Source organism: Spermophilus citellus (genome assembly GCF_964194105.1).
Source record: "Spermophilus citellus genome assembly, chromosome: 7".
In the NCBI taxonomy this organism is placed as follows: Eukaryota; Metazoa; Chordata; class Mammalia; order Rodentia; family Sciuridae; genus Spermophilus; species Spermophilus citellus.
This window is the reverse complement of record NC_138188.1, coordinates 128,267,478-128,290,987: the sequence shown is the minus strand read 5'-3', so window position 1 is coordinate 128,290,987 and position 23,510 is coordinate 128,267,478. Positions and strand designations below refer to the sequence as shown.

The following is a 23,510-nucleotide window of genomic DNA, read 5'->3' as shown; positions in this document are numbered from 1 at the left end:
ACCATTGTTGAAAGGAAAAAAAAAATCCTCATTTCACCATTAACAAAATATGTTCTGGCTCTATTGATATTAATCTTTTCTCTCCTTCTCTCCGTTGTAGTGTATAATAAAGTAAATGCAAGGATAGAAACCATGGCACTCTGGCCTTCTCTGTTGTTTATGGAGAAATTAGGCTAAGGTGGAAATTTACAAAACTGTACAGAGTTCTTCAACTTAAATGTATGTATGTGAATTGGCTCATTTGCCAGAGAATTTAAGTAATATGCAAATAGCCCATGGGGGAAAAATTTTTAGCATTAGTTTTCAGAAAGGATGGCATATCTAAATAGAAGATATGGAATTTATGTAAAACTTGCTTTGTAGCTTCTTAAACTAGAATTCACAAATATTGTAACAACATATTATGTACTTGCTTTGGAATCTAGGAATTTCTCTCTACTCCCCCCTGAGTAGGAATTCACTTCTGAAATAACCGTTTTTAAACTTAAGAAGAACAGAGTCCTCCGGAGAGTATGAGATACTAGGAAAGATATGGTAAAAAGTGGAGCTCAATAGGTGCTAACTCACAATTCTGCATAACATTAGGAGATAACTGTCTTCTAAGGAGATGTCTAAGTGGGCCTATTGATAAATAGTCAAACACCATAAGTACCTGCAAATTACCATTTGTATTTTTCTTAAATTATAGGGTGGCAAATTTCTAATAATAATCTTTGAAACACTCTCACGTTCTGTTTTTTATTTTGACTAAGTTTGGGGATTATAATATTAAATATCATATTGGGGCATTTTATTTCCTTTTCCATTTGGCAGTCATCAACAAACACGTATGTGAAAATTAGGATTCACTAAAAAAGTTTCTGGGTATTAATTTCTCATTTTGATTCAATGACAATTTTTACACTTTGATGAGAACCCAGATATTATTAATTTAGCATAATCATTAAAGGTAAATGAATTCTCACATAAGAAGTAGTGATAAAAAGTGATAAACATTCTGGATTATTTTTATTTAAAATATGGCCATTATAAGGAAGTGAAAACTTGCCATAGTAAAATATCTTTTATTGTGGTATTTTATATTTCTTGGATAGTTCTTCAGAAAGGTAGTCCAGTTTAGTTTTGATTCAGGGTACCAGAAGCCACTGTTACTTTTTGATGAAATTTATGTATTAAATAAGTATATTTGAGATAAACATGGAAGTATTTCTAGTAAGTTGCATGGTGTAAATCTATACAGTGACATGAATACATAACCTAGTATGACTCAAGCAAGTATTTTTGTGGAATGAAAAATGAACACTGGAAAAAATAAGGTCAAGCAAGAAAGCTTAAGAGAGGATCTATTTATAAGCATGCTATATTTAAATGGTGGTGACTTGACAGGAAGAGTGAGATTGTATCTGAAAACATAGCAATATAAACATTTTTAACACATTCAGGTTACCATTATTTTTTTCAAGTACACACAGATTATCTTGAATTTGAGAAAATTATATTATTTATAATATAAGACATCATATGAGTCTATTTTTTTTCCATTGTGAATGTAGAACAACATCTTTAGGGACTCTATCTCTTGAAGTTATGTGAAAAATAATATTGCACTTATAATTTCTGGAATGAAGGTGTTTTGCTTTTAGAAGATCAACTATAATCTACCACTTGTATGAACTTGGCTCACAAAGATTTATATAATTGACTAGGTACAAACTCCTCGATTTTAGATCAGGAAGCATAAATGTATGGAGATTAAACGATATACAAAATGCTTTTCAGCTAGTTCATCACAGAACATACATCCAAATATCTGGATTTCTCGGTATTTTTCTACTACATAAAATTTTTGCTTTGTATATTGCTATTTGACTTAAGTATTTTAAAAAACGAATAGAAGTGATATTCTCCCATAAAATAATCTCATCTACTCTTAGGTTAAGTGCTTTTAGGAAAGCGCTCACATATTGAAATAGATGCAAATAATTGATAGAGGATCATTCATATCAAAGGTATTTTCCCCTACCATAAATTTCACTTTACCTTTACCAGTTTGAAATGTAATACAAGTATTTTGAAAGAAAAATGCATGCATTTAAAAAAATAACATATTGATTTTATTCATAAACATTTCTTGTAATTTCATAGAACTGTTGGTTGCCACCTACAGTTGAAAATTATAGCACTTTTCATTTTTGAAGGCAGTTTTTATTATTATTATTACTAAAGATTCCATTTAGTGTCAGAAGCCAGTGGAAGCTACCAGAATGATGAAAAAGGGATTTTTTTTAGATCTTATTTTGAAAAGGGTTTCTTTTTTTGAAGCAGATGACATTACTATATGGTTCTTGAGGAGGGTACATGCAATGGTGAATTGAAGCCTCATCAAACCAGAGGTTGTCATTTAAAAAGAGTCTTGGCGGTGTTATTCATTTTGATGCTTGAATCCAAATAGGCTGCTACATGTAGCTAAGCATAACGATAGCAAGTAGGTGTCCTTCTTCTCTGCTTTGGCAAAAGCAAATCCAGTAAACATTCCTCTTACCATTGCTTGCAATGGCAATGGAATTCACAGTAAAAAGGTTAAGGATACCCTATTATTTTTAAGGTGAGGTGCCTTCTACCAAAATGTTGCATCTTACCTTAGTACTTGTTATCCAACATGTTCTAACCCTTATACATCTCCACCAATAACTCCTGGTTTGTATTGATTACCCTGGGACCCCCTGGGGTGGGGGCAGGTTAGTAACATGCAGCAGGATAGAGGTAGACATATAGATTCCAGACTAAATGGTAACAGTTTTTCTCCCTATTTGAACACTAGTCTTTGGAGGGAAACAAGAAGTTTGGGCTTCTGGGGCTCCTTAGACTTAATTTTGCTTCGAAAATCCATTCTGAATGCCATTTTTAAAAAGAGAAACTGCCACAAAACAAAACAGGTTGACAAGTTAGAAATTATTGTACACTGCATTTGTAGAGAACAGAACACACCTTTAACCTGAAAAGCTCGTTATTGGGAAAAAGGTGCTGTACCACTCTGCAGTTTATTGTACACAGTGCTTGTTGAAACCGATTTTATTCTGACAAGGTTATACAGGATCTGTTGTGCTCTAATAAGCTCCAATAACAAAATGTGGTTACAATGTTTTGAATTCTTTCATTAGCAAGTGAAGAAAGGGACACTTTTCTATTATTTTAATTGGATGATATGATTCAGAGCTCTAACAGTTTTAAGAGCATGGAAAATCCGCTTTCAGAATATAAGATTCTTCATGATGCTGCATTTTAATTTTTATTAATAATCTTTTAGACTTTAAGAATCGCTAAAAATCATGTTACACATGATAGAGGAAGCAGGAAACTTTTTATAGGGATTAACCATGTATAAAGTTTGGTTACTGTCTCATGTTATAAAAACTGATAGGCTACCTATCTACTGACACTGTTATCAGTAGTCACATTTATAAAGCACCAGCTGAATTCAGAGAGGGGCTCTGAGAAAGCACAGAATTATATTATGGAATACATTTTCTCTGTTCTTATCATCTTATTAGTTCTTTGGGAAAAAAATACAATGTATGTTGGTGTCAAATTAATACAATAGACTGTTTCCATTTGATTTTATGCAGAGTTTTGATGTATAATGTGTGTACTGTGTACTTCATTACTATTGAGAATTTAAAAAGCAGAGTTCATGAAACTGATTATGTAAATTAGAACAAATGTTAAAATGTTACTGTAGCAACACAAACAGTGAAGGAAAATTGGGTGAGATTTATATGGTCAAACCAAGTCTTCACAGAGGAACCAGGAATCAGACTTCAACTTCCTAGGTATATCCAGAAAGAGCAGCTACTCTAATGAAGGGTTGGGTCAGACTACACTTGTCCTAAGGCAAATTGATATTTTAAAAGATGAAGTCATATTAATCTTTAAGATTGAGCCTATGGTTTATAGGGTGTTATAGATACATAAGCACAGAGGTGATATAATATAAAAGAAGTGTATATACAGGTGGCTGTAAAGTACTTGCAAGTTCAGAGAAAGAAGATACTAAATCATTGTGGAACCAGAGACTGCTTTACAGATGAGATCATATTTATAACAAGCCTTGAAAGCAGACATGAAAGAGGTAATGATTAGTATCATGAGAGAACATGATATCACAAGGGGATTGAAGGAGCTACATCTAGAACTTGGGCCCTGAATGCTCTGAGAAACTCTAGTTCCTATTGGCTACCTCAAAATAATAGTAGATGCAGTTTGAAGTTGTTAGCATCAGTCATGTGGGCTATGAAGAAGAGATGATGGGCTGATTAATTTACCATAACAAAGTTTAGCCATGGTATTTGGACAGAAAATTTTAGTTTCCTTGTTCTGCCTCTTTATTGTTTGGGCTGAAATTGTACCTCTGCATGTGACTATGTTCTTCTACAAGTAACCTGAATTATTAATATCACATCACTTTTGTAGCCTACTTAGAATTTGGCTGCATTAATATGAAATTCTTCAATTTACTAGATTTAGATTCTGTTGGACATTATTAAAATGCTCTAGAATTTTCCTTTTACATTTGAAGAATTCTTTACATACATTACAAAGGAAACAAAAAGTAAAATTTATTATAACTCCTGAATTTTGTGTAGGCATATAATAAACAGATATTTTTTATCTCTTGGAATATTTACATTTCTCAGTTTCCTGTCAATAAAAAATGCTCATATTTTTTGTTTAAAGGAAAACTCCCCATTTACTCACTCTCTCTCTCTCTCTCTCTCTCTCTCTATATATATATATATATATATATATATATATATGTATATCTGTGTATGGGTATTTGTAAAGGTACAAAGTTACCTGAAATTTAAATGTATACATCAGGCAAATATATATATTTTTAGTTGTAGATGGACACACAATGTCTTTATTTATATTCATGTTGTGCTAAGGATTGAAGCCAGTGCTTCACACATGCAAGGCAAACGCTTTGCCACTGAGCTATATTTTAACACAATAAATGTATATTATTTATACATTATATATTTGTTTTTTATAAATCATAGATGTCTATGAATTTGTTTAATATCCTATCTAAAATTATCAAGTAATTTTAGAAAGTTCTATCCATTTTTCCATATAGTGATATTTAGATTATAGTAAGATTTAGTCTATTGAAAGTTGAAGCACATAATCATGATTTCAGAGAAATTGTTCTTCCATATTACTATATATTGTGGTCAATATTTTTAGCAGCTTAAAAATTATTGCTAGATTAAGTACAAACAAATTTATTATTAACATTGTTTTCAATTCTGATTTTGAAGAACTTCATTGAATTATTTTGGATTTAAATTGTATCTAATAATTTATGTATAATTATTAATTTGTCTGATCAGCTCTAGACAAAATCTTATTGTTTATATTTAGTTCACTTTCCCAAATACAATTTCTATCCACTAAATGTTTCATTAATTGTCTATTCTTCATTTTTTATGTTTTACCATCTAAGAGAGTAGACAATAGTCATTTTCTTTTGGATTTGCCAAAGGCTGAACTTATTATTTGTAATCACTTTTTGTTGTTTTTTTATTTCAGAAAATGCAATATTTATTCATTAAATTAGTACATTTTTCCATGGGGAAAAACTTTTGAATTTCTCTTTTACATTGTGGAAATTAGAGATGAAATATCATGCAAATTGTTTGAGTTTTGTATAAATTATCATTTTAAAATTTTAATATTCATAAATTATGTTACATAGTTTTTAATCATGTGATACATAATTTGACTACATTTTATTTATACTCATCTTAGTGTCCACTAAATATATCCTTTAATTATAAAGAATATTAACATGTAAGAAATATACATATATAATATATATATATATCCATGTATGTTAAATTTTCTTACATTGACATATCATATTCAGAAAATTATTCATACTACTGGAAGATTGATTATGTTATTTTATAGACAGAATTGTTTAATTAATGTTGAACCAATAGTGTTTTATTGTGTGTGTACATGTGTATAGTTTTCCTGTATCTGATTCACTATATTTATATTTTTTCAAAAAAGGGGGAAAAAAGAGGTGTCTTAAAGGAAAAAAAAAACCTGATAACTGACCTTCATTTTCTATCTTGTCCTATATTTGATAGAATATTTCTCATATTAAGAGTATAATGGTTTTTAAATGGTGTAGAATTCTAGATAGTTTAAAACTGAGGTAAATGGCTAGTAGTATGTGTTTTGTATTCCCTATTTCTTTATGAAATTATACCACATTTTCCTAAACAATATCTAAGTTAAAGGCCAAAGTTAATGATCTAAACCATGACATTTGAAACATTTATTAACCTGTGCTAAATGTTGCCACGGTTTATAGGAGTGAAGACCAGAAAAAACCTGCGAGTTGGGGTTTAGGAAGCTAGCTTAGATAGAGTCTTTTGCTAATTTCTGCTTACAGTTACAATCAGGCTGCTGAAAATAAAAGGTCTTGAGATGGAAGTGGAGCAATCAACCTCTCAATTATACTCACACCTAACACTAAATAAAATATTTTTCTGTAACTTAAATAGGTATGTGCATATATACAAACTGATATACCAGGAAACCAATGTTGTAATAGTTGAACAAAGCATGGGAAGTTTGTAAAGTTCTCTTGACCCTTCAACCTTTCCCACTAAGTCTCAGAATCAGTGACAATGCAATGAGTTCATATGGAGACAGGTAGAACTCAACCATAAGCTTTAAATTAGGCTCTCAATGTTTTCAGAGTAGCAGAAAATGTGATGAAATGTTTGCTGCTTTTATTAAGCCAAAAAATATATTTTTTGAAGAAAGTAGTAGTTTGTGATCTTGAAATTTACCCTACAGAAATTGATGTCTATTTATGTTAAAGATATAGAGATTTTTGGTTTTGGTTTTGGTTTTTGAGAGAAGGAAAGAAACCCTTTAGGATAAGTAGTCGACTCTGTCAAATCAATGGACTTTTTAGATCCTCTAAAAAAGGTCTAGCTTATAATGGTATAACAAATTTATTTAGTAAATATTGATTGGCCTTCCAACTTGTGCTGGCACTTCAACAATAAATGAGGCAGAGTTCTTCCTTTCAAAGGGGTAATTGTCAAGTGGGAAAACACCAGACCCAAATCAGAGCAAACAGTGTAAGTGAAAAGCAGAAGTATACAATTTCTTTGATCTTTCTATAATTCCAACTAATCTTATATTGTTTGATTTAATTCTTATTAACCTTCTGGAACTAAATATTTAGGTTACTTCTGCTTTTACTTTTTAATAATACAGCTGAAGTAATTGGATGGGAATGAATGTATGACCAGAAAAAAAAGAACAGAGGGAATTCCTCATAATTGCTGGAAAAATAAAAATGTTTCAAATATTGCAAAACATATAGGAAACAGTAAAGCTAGTGGCATTTGACAGTGTCGCGGAGAGCCTTCTTTCTCATGGATCATTTTCTTGAGCCAGTTGTCCTGTTGGCCAACGTGCTTTCAGCAGTTTTAGTCACACTTGAAGTCAAGAGGGTAGGGTAGAAGACAATCTGGAGAAGATAAGCTGGAGCCAGACTGTGTGCCAGTAATGATTTGTAAGGTTATGTTCATGGAAATTTGTAATGATTCTGGGAAGTTCTTTTAAAGTAGATTAACAATTATTACAGCTATCCATCTTTTTTTTTTTAGGTCTTTGAATATTAGCCCAGGGAAAAAAGTCTATGCTTAATGCATTTTGACATTTCTAGGAAATCAGGAGATTATTCAGGTTATTATAGAAGAATCCTCATAAGACTTGAAAATATTGAGATGCTCAAATAATTTAGAATTTCTATCCTTGATACGGAGTAAAGAAAAAATTCAAATAATGTTTTGTTTTGGCTATGCCAAAATGACAAATGAACAAAACCCTACTAAGAAAGAAGGAATTCATAATGCTACTTTTAATAGAGTTGATTTTCTAAGTCTATTTTTTTTGCTAGAATAAGATATGATGATATATTATTCTAGCCCATTGTCTGATAGTAAATAACTTAATAATATATCATCTTTGATATGTCTGGCTCTTTATACATAGTTTGAAATGACTAATATTATTGTCTGTTCTTATATTTGATTACCCTGGGAGATATTGAACTTTGCATTTAGTTAGTACATATCTTCAGATTTCCTAATAAGCAAATGATTTGCTAACAACAAAAATGTATGATTTTCTATTTTAGATATAAAAGTTAAAATTATAGAATGTTTAAAAAATTTAGACTGTTTTCATTTATCTCCAATCTGCCAGAACTTCTTAAGAAAGCTTACCATGAATTAAGAACACATTATAAAACTTAGCAAATTGCAGTTTATATTCCCACATACATAATATTTATTCGTTTTCATTTATAATGTTGTTAAGTCATTTCTACTTTATGATCATGTTAAATCACACTACAGGCAATACCCATTTTCCCTAGTGATTAATGTAAGCACCATTGAGTTTTCAGAGGTTGTTTTCTTAATTTGACTGGCCAGGAAGCATTTTCCCTGTTGAAAAACAGGTGTAAACATCAATACTCAAGATAAGAGAGTGATCTCATGCTGTTTTTTGGTGTCTCCAGTGTAGAGCATTCAGCAGGTAGAATTTGCAGATTGAGTAGGGCTATTTATCAAAAGTAAAGAACTAGAAAATGTTTGGTGTAACTCAAAGACATTTGCTGAGAGAATGACAGGAAACCTTTTAATAGCAAAATAATCTGTCAAACACTCTGAATATATAGGGACTATGTGACAAATATGTGAAATCAAACCCCAGCACAGTAATTACAGGTAATTTGGGAACTGTTTCTAATTTCTCACTGTGTAAATTATATGCCTATCCACTTGAGACAAGATTTGGCTCTGAGGATCATACTGAGGTTCTCATAGTCTAACACTGGCTGTGTTGTTTCAATGTTCTCTTTGCTCCTCTTCATATTTTCAGCAGGTTCGATTGAAAGAATGGAAGATTCGAGCATTGAACACTAAGCTTTTCTTTCTGTTTACTCTGTTTTCTCAGTATTTGAATCAATATTTTAATTTTCGGCAAGTTGACTAATAATTGATTGGGAATTGAATGTTATAGTTCAAGTCTATGTTCAGTAATTTCCCTTAGGTATGCCATCTTAAAATCATAAACCTTTCAGAATATTGGGTTCCATGCTAGTTGGCTCCATACTTGTTAAAGACTCCTAGGTACTGCAAAATTGTTAGAAGGCGTGGCCAGCTAAACAGGGTAAGAATTGCAAGATCTAAGCTGTACATTAACATCATTTGTGAGAACAGGAAAAGCAAAATAACAATAATAACAGCAATTGGCTTCTTTTGTTTGTTTGTTCGTTTCTAAAAATTGCACTCATCCTATTTCCTATCATTAAGTTTTCCTAAAAGAAAAAAATCCAAAAGTGTTTAACATGCATATACATATTCATCGTTAACATTTCTTTAATCTTATATGGTGGTATTTGTGTTTATTTCTGTATGTGTCATTTCTTTGTTTACTTCCCTGACAAAGCATGTTGTTATTTTTTGTTTTATCTATATGTATTTTGCTATTGCATGACAAATTGCTCAAATGACTCAGTGAATAAATGAATTCTCGTCATTTTAAATTTCACTCTAAATATTGCAAACAATATGTTTATTCTCAGACTTAGCTCCAAGAGTTTTCTTTGTGTTGGAGCATGAAAAAGAAGTGAAAGAAAAAATGACAGAAACTGTGGTACAGTCGTTGTGTACCTGATATTCTGTTTAAGCTTGTTAAATTTAAGTCTAAATAAGATACATGTATTTATAATTTGAATCATTTGTTTCTCTTTCGTTTGCATGATATGATTTTGTTTTATATTTTGTTTTTTTCCACTCACCAGATGTTCCCAACACTTTGCTTCCCACTACTATCATCCCCTCCCTTACCACTGCAACAGTCACAACCACTGTAGCCATAACAACCAGCACAACCACATCTGCAACAACCAGCAGCGTAAGAGGTACAGTATGCTTCTTTGTTATGGCCTAGAAAACACAATAAATGAAGCTATCTAGAGGTTTTTTAAAAGGGTAGAGTAATTGAGATCCTAGTTTATGTAAGCCTAAGAAGTAATTAAGTCACCTAAATCTCCAGCAATTAGGATGACTAAAATAGAATATGGGACAACAGGGTATATTTATTTTTAGTGTCACTTATGACTATTACCAAAGTATTCCAGAATAAAATAAATTAAAAATATATGAGCTGTACAAATTTGTTGAAAAATTTAAAATGTAAACATGGAACACAGTTCTTGCCTTGCTTTGAAATGTCAAGGAATAATATGTTCAAGAATACAGAGGTAGCTTTTGCTTTTGAAATTACTAGTTTTATATTATTAGCTTGCTGCTTCTCTTTCCCTAGATTAAAATATCTAGTGTTGAATTTGTTCTCAAAGGGATGTGGTCCATGTTCTTCTTATACTATTCACCTCATAGAACTTAGGAGTAAATATTCAACATGTGTCATCCTAAAGTGAAGTGCTAAGTGGAACTGTTTTTTCCACTAATAGAATGTTCTAAAGGTGAATATTTTGGGGTTTTCAGGATAATATGAATTCATATTTGACTCCATGATTAATATCTGGTATCAGTATAAAAATAAGCATTTTTATTTTAAAAACAAGGAAAGCAACTTTAAAGAAATAAATATATTCTTTAAGGCAAAAGAAATACTTTGCATTATGGTTAAGAAATCTAAAAAGCATTCCTGAGCAATCATTAAGTGTTTAGTAGAGAATGAAGAAATAAAAGTAATTTTTAAGGCATTATAGAAAAACATACTTTAACTTACTTTCTGCATAAACAATGCTCAGGGAGAATTTGTCAGATTTATTTCTGTCTTTTTCCTACTTATATGTGTTTTGTGTCATGCTGGCTATACTAATATGTGTTAACAATTTAACTTGAAATTAATGAAGATTTTACATTATTATATGCAATTAAGTTTACTAAGGACATGTTTACTATTATTTTCATTATTTGTAAAGATTGATCAGTTAGACCGTTTTGTTTGGGATTTTTATTAATTCTTGATATTCAATTGAGTTTTTACCTTTGACAACAATTTTAATAGTCTTTCTATTGTTCCAGAAAAATACATTTTAATGCCTGATCATTGTCAATTTTTAATAATCATATCAACTATATTATATGATATAGAAAATTGATGACAAAATAAGTTTGATGGTATTAGCAAAAAGAATGTCTTAAATACTACTGTTTATTTAGTACTGTTTTTGGAGTTTGTTGGCATTAAATCTACAAGTGGGAAGAGTTTAAAGATCCTTCTAATGTCACTTATATACAAATTGAGAGAAAAGACCTAATAAAAATGAAGAAAACAGGTAACAAATATTGTATAGTTTAATATAAAATGAAAGATATCTAACATACTGCTTTTCTTTAATGTGTGATATTCTGCAAAGATTTTTTACAAATAGGATTTTAAATAAAATTTAATTGTTGCATATTAACAAAATCTCTGATATTCATTTCTAACTATGTCAACAAAATACTGATAGAAAAGAGAGGTACATTGACTTAAATTACATTTAAAGTGATATATTTAGACAGAAATAATATAATCAATTATTCCTTCATTTTTCAAAAAGTAGTTATTGATTATCTATTATATGTTTGGCAATATATCAAACCCCAAAATTTTGGAAATTACTTATTGTAATAAAAACCCTTAGTGATTAAAACATTTACATCTAAATTGTGTTTGGCTTACTCTATAGTGAATACTATTGTGTTTGTTGTGGAGAAATCTTATGAATATCCTGTGATCTACTGAATCATAACTATGTGTGTGTGTGTATACATACATATACATTCATGTATTTGTGATATTTTATATATATATATATATATATATATATATATATATATATATATATATACTGTATACATGCACACTATTATGGACTGAAGAGAAAAATATTCTTTTTCATAGTGAAGTTAGCATTCTATTCTGTTCAAACACACAAATGATAAGTGGAATTTATGTCATTTAAAATAGTCTTTTAAAACTCAAACCTATTTTTTACGTTTTCGGGTAAATATAATTTTTCCAAGTTTCCTAAATTTTTTTTTGTTTTGCAATAGTATTAAAAGTACTGAAAGAATTGAATTGATCTTACCCTCAAAGCATACAAATAAACTTCAACAATAACATGCATGCACAAGTGCTTGTGTGCATACACACACACACACACACACACACAAACACACAAAATTTCCTCATTTTTAACTTAAATTTTGAAAAACATCATAATTTAAAATAACTTCAAGATATGTCAAAATAAAGCATTTGTAAGCTAAGCAATTCATACGGTTTATATATATATATATATATATATATATATATATATATATAGAGAGAGAGAGAGAGAGAGAGAGAGAGAGAGAGAAGGAGGAGGAGGAGGAGGAGGAGGAGGAGGAGGAGGAGGAGGAGGAGGAGGAGGAGGAGGAGGAGGAGGAGAAAATCCTAGCACAAACATTTTATGTTAATCTAATTTGTATTTTTTTCCTTCTATCTTTAACCAACATCTGGGAGTTAGAGAGGTCACCAATGTCACCATCATTAATATTCAGATTCATATTTGAGGATGGAAGGTTCACTCAGTACATAAACATTGTTGACACTTTTGTACTCAATCCTTTTTTTTTTATACTGGGGATTGCACTGCCCAGGTGCACTTTACAGTGGAATCACATACCCAGCCCTTTTTGTTTTTTATTTTGAGAAAATGTCTCACTAAGTTGCTGAGGGCCTTGCCTAAGTAGTTGAGGCTGGCTTTGCACTTGTGATCCTCCTGCCTCAGCCTCTTAAGCCATTGGTGTTCTAGTTGTGTGCCACAATGTCCCACATTCTACGCTTTTTAAGTTACATGATACTCCATTTTTTTGTATATTATCTTTTAAATTAGAAGTGTTTATATTTGAACAGAATATATTTATTTAAAATTTATGAATTATGCTTTAAATTATTACCAAAAGGAAATACAATATGTTGCCTGGGAAAAACTGAAAACTATGGAGAAAGGATATTTTCAGCCTGCAAAATTTCTTGTTAGTTTATTTCATCCTTTTTTCTCATTCAATAATTTAAAATATGCTAAATATATTTGATTTCATTATGTTTAAATGTCATTTCTTTAAATTTCATAAACTGTAACATTTATCTTTTATATTTAATAAATGATCACATGAATCACTGTTAATATCTGCATTTACACTTTCAGAATTCCTATTATTGCTGAATTTTTTTATCCTGGATATAATAAACATCCAATTTAAAATAAATGTAAAGAATCACAGCTGTTGCTATATAAGAAATCAAGAAGAAAGACAGCAAAATAAACTGCACTCAAATCAGCAAAGCCATGAACTTGATTGAGACTTTGAACACCTCTTCAATCTATGTTTAAAATGCATCCTTTTTAGGAGGAAGAAGAGTTTCTGCTATACGGGGAAAAAGCAGGCAATTACCAGTATATCCTGTTACAAAGAAGGGTGTTAAGACATAGCAAAGTCAATCAATTTGAGCAGTTATGGCAAAGGCAGGGAATAAGTAAGCTCTGGGGACATCTTTGAGTATGAAGTTTGGTTCTTCTTTTTAAGAGCTTTATCTTGGAAAATCACCTAAATTGAGCCTTGGAATCTTCATCAAGAAAACAAGACACATGTAATTCCCAGGGTTGTCTTGAGAATTAGATATATTGTAGAAATATCTGAGATGAATTAAATTTAAGAAATTTATTTGAGCAAGAAAAGTATTAGAACTGGGCAGCATTAAGGAGAGAAGTTGCTTCAGAATCCCCCACCCACCACATCTGCAGGTTATGTTAATAGCCAGAGAAAGGGAACAGACATATAGAAAGAACCTCATTAGCGTCATCCACATTTATCTTGAATGGATAAAGAGTGTGGAGGCATTTGCTTATATGAATGTGAGCCAATCAGTTGGTGACCAGTGGTTGGATGAAGCTCCCCTGCTGTAATTGGCTGAGACTCAACTGTTTATTATAAAATGTACTCAATTTAGCAGTATATATGCTGTATTAGATTGTAGTTTGCTACCTACCTCTGGAGGCAACATTGAACAGAATTGTACAACCCATGTACAGAAATAGAATAAGGCCAAACTTACCAGTTTATTATGTAACATGTGAGCTTGGAGTTTTGAAAAAGATTACATGACAGGTTTGATTGCTCAATTCATTTTAGTAAACAAAGATGTTAACATTAAAGTATATCATATAATTAATGGAATGATAGTTTTTTCCAATAACTTAAATTATAGCTTTATATATTTCAACATGTTAAGAGGAAGAAAAATGCTAAAAATAGTGATGAAATTGTTTATATAACGTATGTAAACATCAAAATTGATTATTGGCTCAAGTCTAGATTTGGTTTTACATCAGACTTTGAATTAATAAAATTATAATTCATCATTTTTTATCATTTGCCCAATAATATTAACCAACTTTTAAATTTTAATGAGACTGATTGCAATAGAACCTTAGTTGATAACAGAGGTGCTGCAAAAAAAGGGGGGGATTTCTTTTTGATTTAAGGAAACTTTTAAATTATCAAGCTGTCTAGAACCAGATATATATTTATTAAACTAAAAGATAAATTAAAAATGCATACTCATTCACAATTTAAATGCACATTAGTGGTTTAGTCCATTTGGGCTACTGTAGCAAAAATATCATAAATAGGGTGGCTTTTAAGCAATAAATATTTATTTTTCACAGTCCTGGAAGCCACTCAGCTCAAGTTCAAAGCAAGGCAGATCCTGTGTCTGGTGCAAGGTTTTTCCTCATAAATAGCAACTTCTACCTTGTGTTCACAGCAGATAGAATGTTCAAAGCAGCCCAATGAGGACTCTTGAATAAGACACTAATCCCAAGCATGAGATCTCCATCTTGATGATCTAATATTTCCCCAAAGTTCTGCCTCTTAAGTTCATTACCTTGAGGGTTAGGATATTCACATGTGAATTTTAAGGGGACATAAATATTCAGATATTAGCACCAACATTGTTATGTATGTTTAAAAATATAATATGAAGTAAAACATTTTAAATTATTCTTTGTGAAATAAAATAAAATTTAACATACTTCTAGAATGAACATAGTTCCAATGTAGAAATTATAGACCCATATGCTTCAATTGTATTTTCAATTTATGTGAATCATAAAATTTAATTATTTAAATGAAGATGAATTTAGAGAACCATTTATAAAAGTATAATACCAAAATATTAAATTCTTAAAGGTCTCACTAAATAACTACTGTTCCTCTCAAAGTCTTTTTGAAGAAAAAAATTAGTCTTAGTGATATGTAAAACAGTCAAAATAGCTGAGCATAGAGATGTTGAAATGAATGGTAAAACTACAGCCATATTTTATGTAGTTGTTTTTAATGAACCACAGTTGCCTAAAATGTGGATCATGAAAGAGTATTATTTGTGTGCAAATTCTCTACCTCAACTGTTTCATTTCCCTGTCTTTAAAATAAAATAGGCTAAAGTAAAATAAATACAAAATAACAAATATGTAGTTGAAACTAGTGTCTGATGTATTTATTTAATTAAATCAGATTTAAAAGCAATAATGATTTGGTCTGAACTTCTATCCTCAATCATTTATATATATATATATATATATATATATATATATATATATATATATATATATATACATACACACACACACACACACACACATACATACCTACACACATATATGTGTATATGTATATATGATTGGTTCATAAATACATCTGCTGTTTCTTTGTTTTAAATATTTTTAAAAATAGAACACATAGAGATAAACATTTATCAGAAATGTTTCTCAGTAAAAGAAAAAGAAATCCAGCAACAACAAAAAGTGAATAGAGTAAAATCATTCTATTTCTGAGTTAGTCTCTAGAAATGCACTCAAATAAAACATTTGGAATGTCAAGAATATATCATCTTGACACAGTTAAATCCCAAAGTGTGCAAATCAAGAAGTTGTTTATGAGCTTTTATTATGAGTGTTTAGCTACTAAAAATGTTTCTAGTTTTATTGGTGGTAATAAAACACAATTTGCATGGTGTTGTGAGCTTTTAAAAATTAAGTGTCAATATGTTGGGCTTTTTTTTTCACTTAACAAAAATTAAGTAATAATTCAGTATCCAGATGGTCTGTGTACAGAAACCTGCTTATCTGCAAAAGACAGGTTTCTATAGTTAGGCTATAAATGTAGTGAAATATCTATTAGTCTTTTTTAGAAACAACAAATGCATCAAGTTGACTAGTTTTTAAAATTAAATATGTGAAACATAATTCCTAATAGGAAAAAGGGTACTAAATATACCTTACTTGGAAGGAACAAGCAGTATAAATGTTGTATAGTTGGAGACACTTTAAACCTTGCTTAAACTACCATATTGTTGGTGCTTATGGAGTTAATGGATGTTGGTAAAAGTGCTGTCTGAGGGTCCAGGTCCTTTAGCAGATAAAGAGCAAACATTTTGATAATTGCAATGTGCCAGGTTAAGTTATTCCATGTTAGCATAGAATGTTAAAATTATTCTTTTGATTGTAGTAGACCTTATCTGGAATAGGAATACATATCACTGGTTATATATAATCATTTCCAAAACTAAATGGAACATTTACTTCTGATAAATATAAAATTGTACTATGTACAACTTTTAAGTCTTTAAACATTTCCCAGTTTGTTTGAAGCATTTAATAAATATCTGTGGAAAACATATAATCATTTTTTTCTGATAACCATGCATTAAGAGAAGTAAAACATATATGCTCTATTTTATTTTCCAAAGGTGCTCTTGTGATTTGTGTAATAAAACATCAAACATTTTAAAGCATTTCAAGCTTATTTATTTCTTTGGTTTGTATCAATTTAAACAGTAATCTTTGTTTTATTAGTTTGCTATTTGAAGTAAGTAAATCTACTTATTTTTTTACTTCCATAAATTTAGGCATATTCTCATTGATTTTTTATAGTAATAATTTTAGATTTAATAGAATATAATAATACATACACATATCCTGCAAAATAATTTCTCATATATAAAAGGAATGGCCATTTTCTTGAATTCATACTTATGGAATATGCATATGAAAATTAATATTAAATTAAAATTATGCCATAATGATTGTGTTTCAGAAAGCACACTGCTCATGAAAATATTGACACTAAAATGAGCTACATATTAGTGTCTTGATCCTCTTTTAGGTTTAAAAAGCATGGTACATCTGTAAATATTTCTACAACATCCATAAAATTATTTTAAAATTCATTAATAAACTAAACTGGTACTACCTTTCTTCCTAACCAAAGAATTAAATTTATGAGCTGTGCCTTTGAAGCTGAAAAGATTGCCAGCACTGCCCTTGCTTCTTTGACACTGTGCATGAAACACAGTTAATAACCTCCCATGTAAGCTTGGTGAAACAGTGAATTGATACTAATTATACCAACTTTGGGATAGAAGGTGACCTTGGCTTTAGCTGGAACTTTCAGCCAGGACAATAAATAAGACCAAATGCCACAAAGCATGACTTTTGAAAAGAGTCTAATACAATTTATTAACTTTGGGGAGTTTGAAGGATTGCAATAAGTGCTTAGATAATTGTAATATTTTAAAACATCTCTTGCTTCAGTAATAGTTTCTTATTTCTCTAGATTCAAATAATCTCCTACTCACTTTCTATAGTCATTTAAATTAATCAGTGGCCAGAAAATTAAAAACTACTTGCTGCAAAGTATGTATAAGATGATTACAAGGGCACAGATTTTTCTGAGTGCTTCTGAAATATGTCTATAATATTTATAATAATATCAGTATTACAACTGCTTATGTTGAATCTCTGACAACACAGATTCTTAAAGAAATGCCCTTATAAAATGATTGAGAAAAATGTCTAAAAAATAAAATTGCCTCAGGAAGTCCACAGGTTTAAACCATCATCACCACCACCACCACAACAACAAAAAACTGTAGAAACAAACAATGTGTAGCAGTTTCAGTTATAAATTCAAGTTTAGCATTGTTAAAAAAGACAGGATTAGTAACGTTACTATAAATGCTAACAGGTGAGTGGGAACAGCAATTAAACTTCTTTAACCAATATTGTTTAAATAATCACATTAGTGTAAATGGAATTATGATCACAGTGTTGAGTATAATAAATGTAAGTATGTAATTTAAGTCTAGTCATTTTTCATCATAGAAAAAGAGATAAACTCAAAATATTTCCATGGATATTTTATTCAAGTCACTAATAAGCAAATTATGTTTAGCAATCAATGTTTAAATGGCACAAGTGAAAGCAACTATTAACTATATTTAGGAATTATTTTGAGAAATATATTTGTTAAAAAGTAGTTGAACCAAGTAGAATGTCTTAGAGAGATTTCATAATAAAAAAATATAAGAAATGCTATCCTGCAGTAGTCGAGTTAGAATAGATAATGTGTAATTGTCTTAATATTTTTTTCCATAAAACCATATTATTTGAATATTGATTAAAACACCCTCCACTTCCACAGTGTACTTTTCAAGATATTAGGAGAAAACTGATGAAAGACTCAAACGGAGTAGCCAAAGAAAGTTTAATAAAAAGTTTTACTAGAGGCATAAGAAAAGTTTTTGGAACTAATAAGAGATGGAGAAGTACAAGAAAACTAGCTAGAGCCATATGCTATTACCACATTAGGCCTATGGAGCTAAAGGAAGTGAGTCAGGTTGTCTTAACTAAAGACAGGACTGGAGCCAGAAAGGTATAGCTTGAAAAGGACAGTAATCAAGGAAGGACACAGTAAGTGTAAGAATCTCAGCAAGATGAGGACACTGAAGGAAGGAAGATTAAATATCTGGCCTCTACTTCTGGCTTCTAGTATCTTTCTATTAAACGAGTCTTTCTTAAAATCAGAAGTAAAGGAATCTGACTGAAGCAATGTAGTAAAGCCAGCACCCAGACTAACAAAGACAACACAAAGCATGAAGGGTGGATATGAGGACCAACTTGGAATGAAGAGTAGAGACATTTGGAATATTTTACCTAATTGGGATATTTTACTTAATTGTTCTTTCAGAGTATTATGTTAGTCAACCTTTTATCACTGTGACCAAAATACCTGACAGTAAAAACGTAAAGGAAGAAAAGTTTGTTTTGGTTTATGGTTTCAGAGGTGAGTGTCCACAGTTGTCCAAATCCATTGCCCTGGGCCTGAAATGAAGCAGAACATCATGGCATAAAAACACACTGCCAGGAAGCAGAAGGAAGAGAAGAATGGCCAGGCACAGGATATAATCCCCAAGGGCATGCCCCCGGTGACCTGCTTTCTTCAAACAGGCCTCCCTACCTATAGTTTCCACCACCTTCCAGTGGTCCATTAAAATTATTTATTCATCAAATGGATTAATCCACTGATGAGGATAGATAACTCATGATCCACTCATTTCCTAAAAGCTTTAACTCTGGATGCGGCTGCTTTGGGGACCAATCCTTCAGACTTTGGGTTATGTTCCATGTCCAAACTCTTAACAGGTGGTTAAATATCATATTTTATTTTAGTTTTAGATTTCTTTCATAGGCATACATATTACAAATCTATAATAGAAAACTGGCAATGAAAATAGTAATGGTGGTAAATAACAACCTTACAATTCACTTTAACATATAATTTCCCTTTGCTGGCTATAGTTGGAAAAAAATAAACATTCTGGATGGCAGAGGGCTGATTATGAAACTTGATATCTGGTTGCTTTTGTTATTAGATACAAATAAATCTGAAAATTCTATTTTTGTCATTTTAATAACCCACTTCCAAGAGGAAAAATGTGAATCTTTTGTGAGGCATACACATAACGATTCATTGAGTAGTGAGAGATTTCTCACTTAAAAATTTCTCCATCTACTAGTGTGGAAGCAAATTATTTCTTTTCATTTGGAGTAAATCCTTGGAGAATCTTAGCTATCCGGTGGGATGGGGGAGGTTCTAAAAATCAGATAGCAGTAAGTTAATATAAACTGATTCAGATATGTCCTATTAATTTTCCATTAAGGAATTTTAGTGTCACATAGACAAATAATTTTTAGTGCTGGGATAATAGCTTTTCAGAAAGCAAAATCATTTTCTTGAGTGAAGATTTTAGCAACAGCAATCACAGTCCTTAATAATATAGCATGATTTATCTGCTTTTGATGTTTCTAAAGCATATGTGTGTTATTAATTCAGTTACATTGGCAGATAGGAAACATAAAATAAAAACAGTTTAGCTTGCTTTTAGTTGGTAGTGAATCTGTTTATCTGTTACAGTTTGTGTGTCTAGCATTCTACCACTAAAAGGCCAAAGAGTTTTGTTCAGAGTGAAAGTTTTAGAAAAACTTTTGTTTTTTTATTTTTAATAGTAAGAATGATATACCAACTTCCCAATACTTTTGGTATTTTATCTACCACCCTTGAGAGTTAATTCAAATTGAGCCTATATCTTGAAATGCAGTTTTGGGAAACCAAAAAGTAAATCTTCATATATCTTTCTCTTGATCTTCCCAAGTTAAATTCAGATATATTTCATCTTAACTTCAAATTAAAATAAAAGATTATGCAAATGAGAGGGAATTTCTAAACTTCTCTTCATTTTACTACCTCATATTTCTTTTTTTTTTCATGTGTGTGTGCTGAAGATTGAAACTAGGACTTAGCACATGCTAAGCAAATGTTCTCCAGACCCTTATAGCTATAGTTCTCACTTCTCTGTCCAATAATTGGCAACATATCAAAGTTGGATTTTTCTATTATAATACAGATTTTTTAAAGTAAAGATGGAGATTTTAAAGTATCTCTTAAAACAAAACTATCCTTTATTAAACCAAAATAGCATAAACCACAATATAAGAGTATAGTTATTGATTCACTGGATTGACAATGAGTTCCACATCAGAACTCATAGTGAGAGTTGCAAGGGGCACAGATAATTTGCATCATCTCAATTTAGAATCTGAGTATGTGATCTTGGGCACAGCAATTCCTTTCTCACTGTTTCCTTCAGGTACATGAATTCCAGGTTATTTTTCAATCTTCAATTCTATGAAATAGAATTTGTACATCTGACTCCATTAGCATTTAAGGGATCAGTATAGTTTCTAGGTTTTTCTATTAGAACGTGTGGTCCAATTTCAAATATTCCTTTTACCATTTGAATAATTTTAATAATTTCTTAGCATAATTCAACATTTCAACTAATTTATGTTAGAAAATTCTGTAAAACTTAAAAATGACAGCTGAATTATTGGTTGTCAACCACAAGGCGTGCCTTTTGTCACTATTTCACAGCAATATGCCCATCCCTTCTCCCATTGCTTCATTTGTACACTTCCTTCCCTTGTTTTTATTTTTTCCACAGTCCCAAATAGCTAAACATACTCTATCTAAAAACTTTCACACTCACATCATTATAGTAAAATAAATATTGAGTTCTACCTGTGATGTTCATAGCACTAATATATATGGTCCATTTTTTACATTTCTATAACTGAGTCCCTATCTCTTGCAGATAAACCACATTATAGCTACAGGTTAAACAAACATTATGATATTATGCTGTTGGAATTTAATACTGATCATTTTGATTGAATCAAAATGGTTGGAGGACAAATGGTTAAAAACATGGCTTCTGGACTCTATTAACTCTGGCTCTTATTTTTTATTTTAAGAATTATTGAAAAGCTTAAAAGCAGTATGATCTTTATTAATTTATTTAGTATTAATTTATAAATCTATGAAGTAAAGGTAATGATAGCATCAATCCTAAAATACAATTTTAAAAATTAAATGTTTATGTATTAACTTGTTTGAAACAATGCCAGGATCACAATAAATAGTAGCTTTCAAGATTATTTTTCATAAATATCTTAAAACTAACCATCTAAACAGTACAGGATAAAATTTATATATATATATATATATATATATATATATATATATATATATATATAAATGAGAATAACTGAAAATTGTTAAGTGAAGGCTACAGTGTATAGTAGTTGGACTATCTGCCATTGTCAATTTTCTGCTGTTACAATACTTGAGACTAATCTATTTATACTATACATAAATAAAGGCTGGTATGTCTTAGAGCCTGGTACTAGAATCTGGTGAGAGCCTTCCTCCAAGGTCATCCTGGCATGGTAGGTAAAAAAAGGAGAGAGAGGGTGAGAGAGCAAGAGAGGCTACACTCACTTTTATAATAACCACTCTCATGACAAGTAACCAGTTAATCCATTCATGAGTGTACAGCCTAATCGCCCCTTGTTAAGCTCACCTCCCAAATTATGGAGGGATTGGGGATTCATTTATGTTGAAGATCCAGTTTTCAGCACATGAACTTTAGGGGCAATATTCAAACCACATAAGCATTCTTTAAAGTCCTGTAAGTCTTTTTTGAAATCTAAAACTTGCAAATATGTCATGTGATTTAAAATGAGTAGCTATGGGTACAGAATATGCCACCTTCAAAAATGCCATTTTGTCCTAAAAGTTGAGCTGAGACACTCCAGAAACGGCAGGTTCAAACACTGTGACCTCTAATTTCTCCCTGAACCAGGAAAAAAGTCACACTCTATCAACAGAGATGGGAACTAAAACTCCCATATAAAAGACACCCTCCTCCCCTCCACGTAGCAGAAGAAAAAGTTCCTGTCATCAAAAACAGGGATGTGGGGCTGGGGATGTGGCTCAAGTGGTAGCACGCTCGCCTGGCATGCGTGTGGCCTGGCGAAAACTAAAAAATAAATATTAAAACAAATTCTCTCTCTCTAAAAAGAAAAAAAAATATTATCATTAAGAACAGGGATGTGAGTCTAAGAAAAAATATGTGCAAACACACTTTGTTAAAATAATTCTTATCTTCCTTAGCATCTTAATATATGTTTGGCTTACCTTTTCACAATTACCAATTTTTGTTCAATTCATTTTAGAAGCATTTGGGTTTTTCAACTTATTCCAGTCCTCTTTTCCTTGTAAGGACTTCTATGTACATGTAAAATAATACCTGTATAGTTTTCTCTTGCTAATCTGTTTTATGTCAGCTTAATTCTAAGGCCCAGCTGAAGCACCTGGTCAGGTAGATTATTAGTTTTGCCCTGCTTAAGAGTAGGAGAAAAGAGACTCATTGCAATTCCTCATTGATAGATTCAATCAGATCAGTTAGAAAATGAGTTGAAAACTAAACAGATGTATTATTTTTATAAGTCATTTTTCTTATTAAATATTAGCAGACATTAACATGTCTAAATAGAAAATAGTGTTCAGGATCAAAAATATCTAGTTTGGATTCGAGGTACATAATAAACAAGTTGTACTTTAAGCTCCAGCTGCCCCATTTTAAAATGATGATTATAATTTACA

At 30.8% G+C, this 23,510-nt stretch overlaps 1 protein-coding gene across 4 annotated transcripts in view; it reads left to right on the top strand.

Moving 5' to 3' along the window:
• CADM2 (cell adhesion molecule 2) overlaps window positions 1-23,510 on the top strand; it is a 1,032,141-nt gene that overhangs the window by 943,304 nt on the left and 65,327 nt on the right. For 2 of the 4 annotated variants that reach the window (XM_081301402.1, XM_081301401.1), the window contains one exon: window positions 9,905-10,024. The exons of the other annotated variants lie outside the window; for them this stretch is intronic. In XM_081301402.1, the coding sequence (XP_081157528.1) occupies window positions 9,905-10,024 (120 nt within the window). The remainder of the gene's footprint in view (window positions 1-9,904; window positions 10,025-23,510) is intronic. 4 annotated transcript variants of the gene reach the window in all.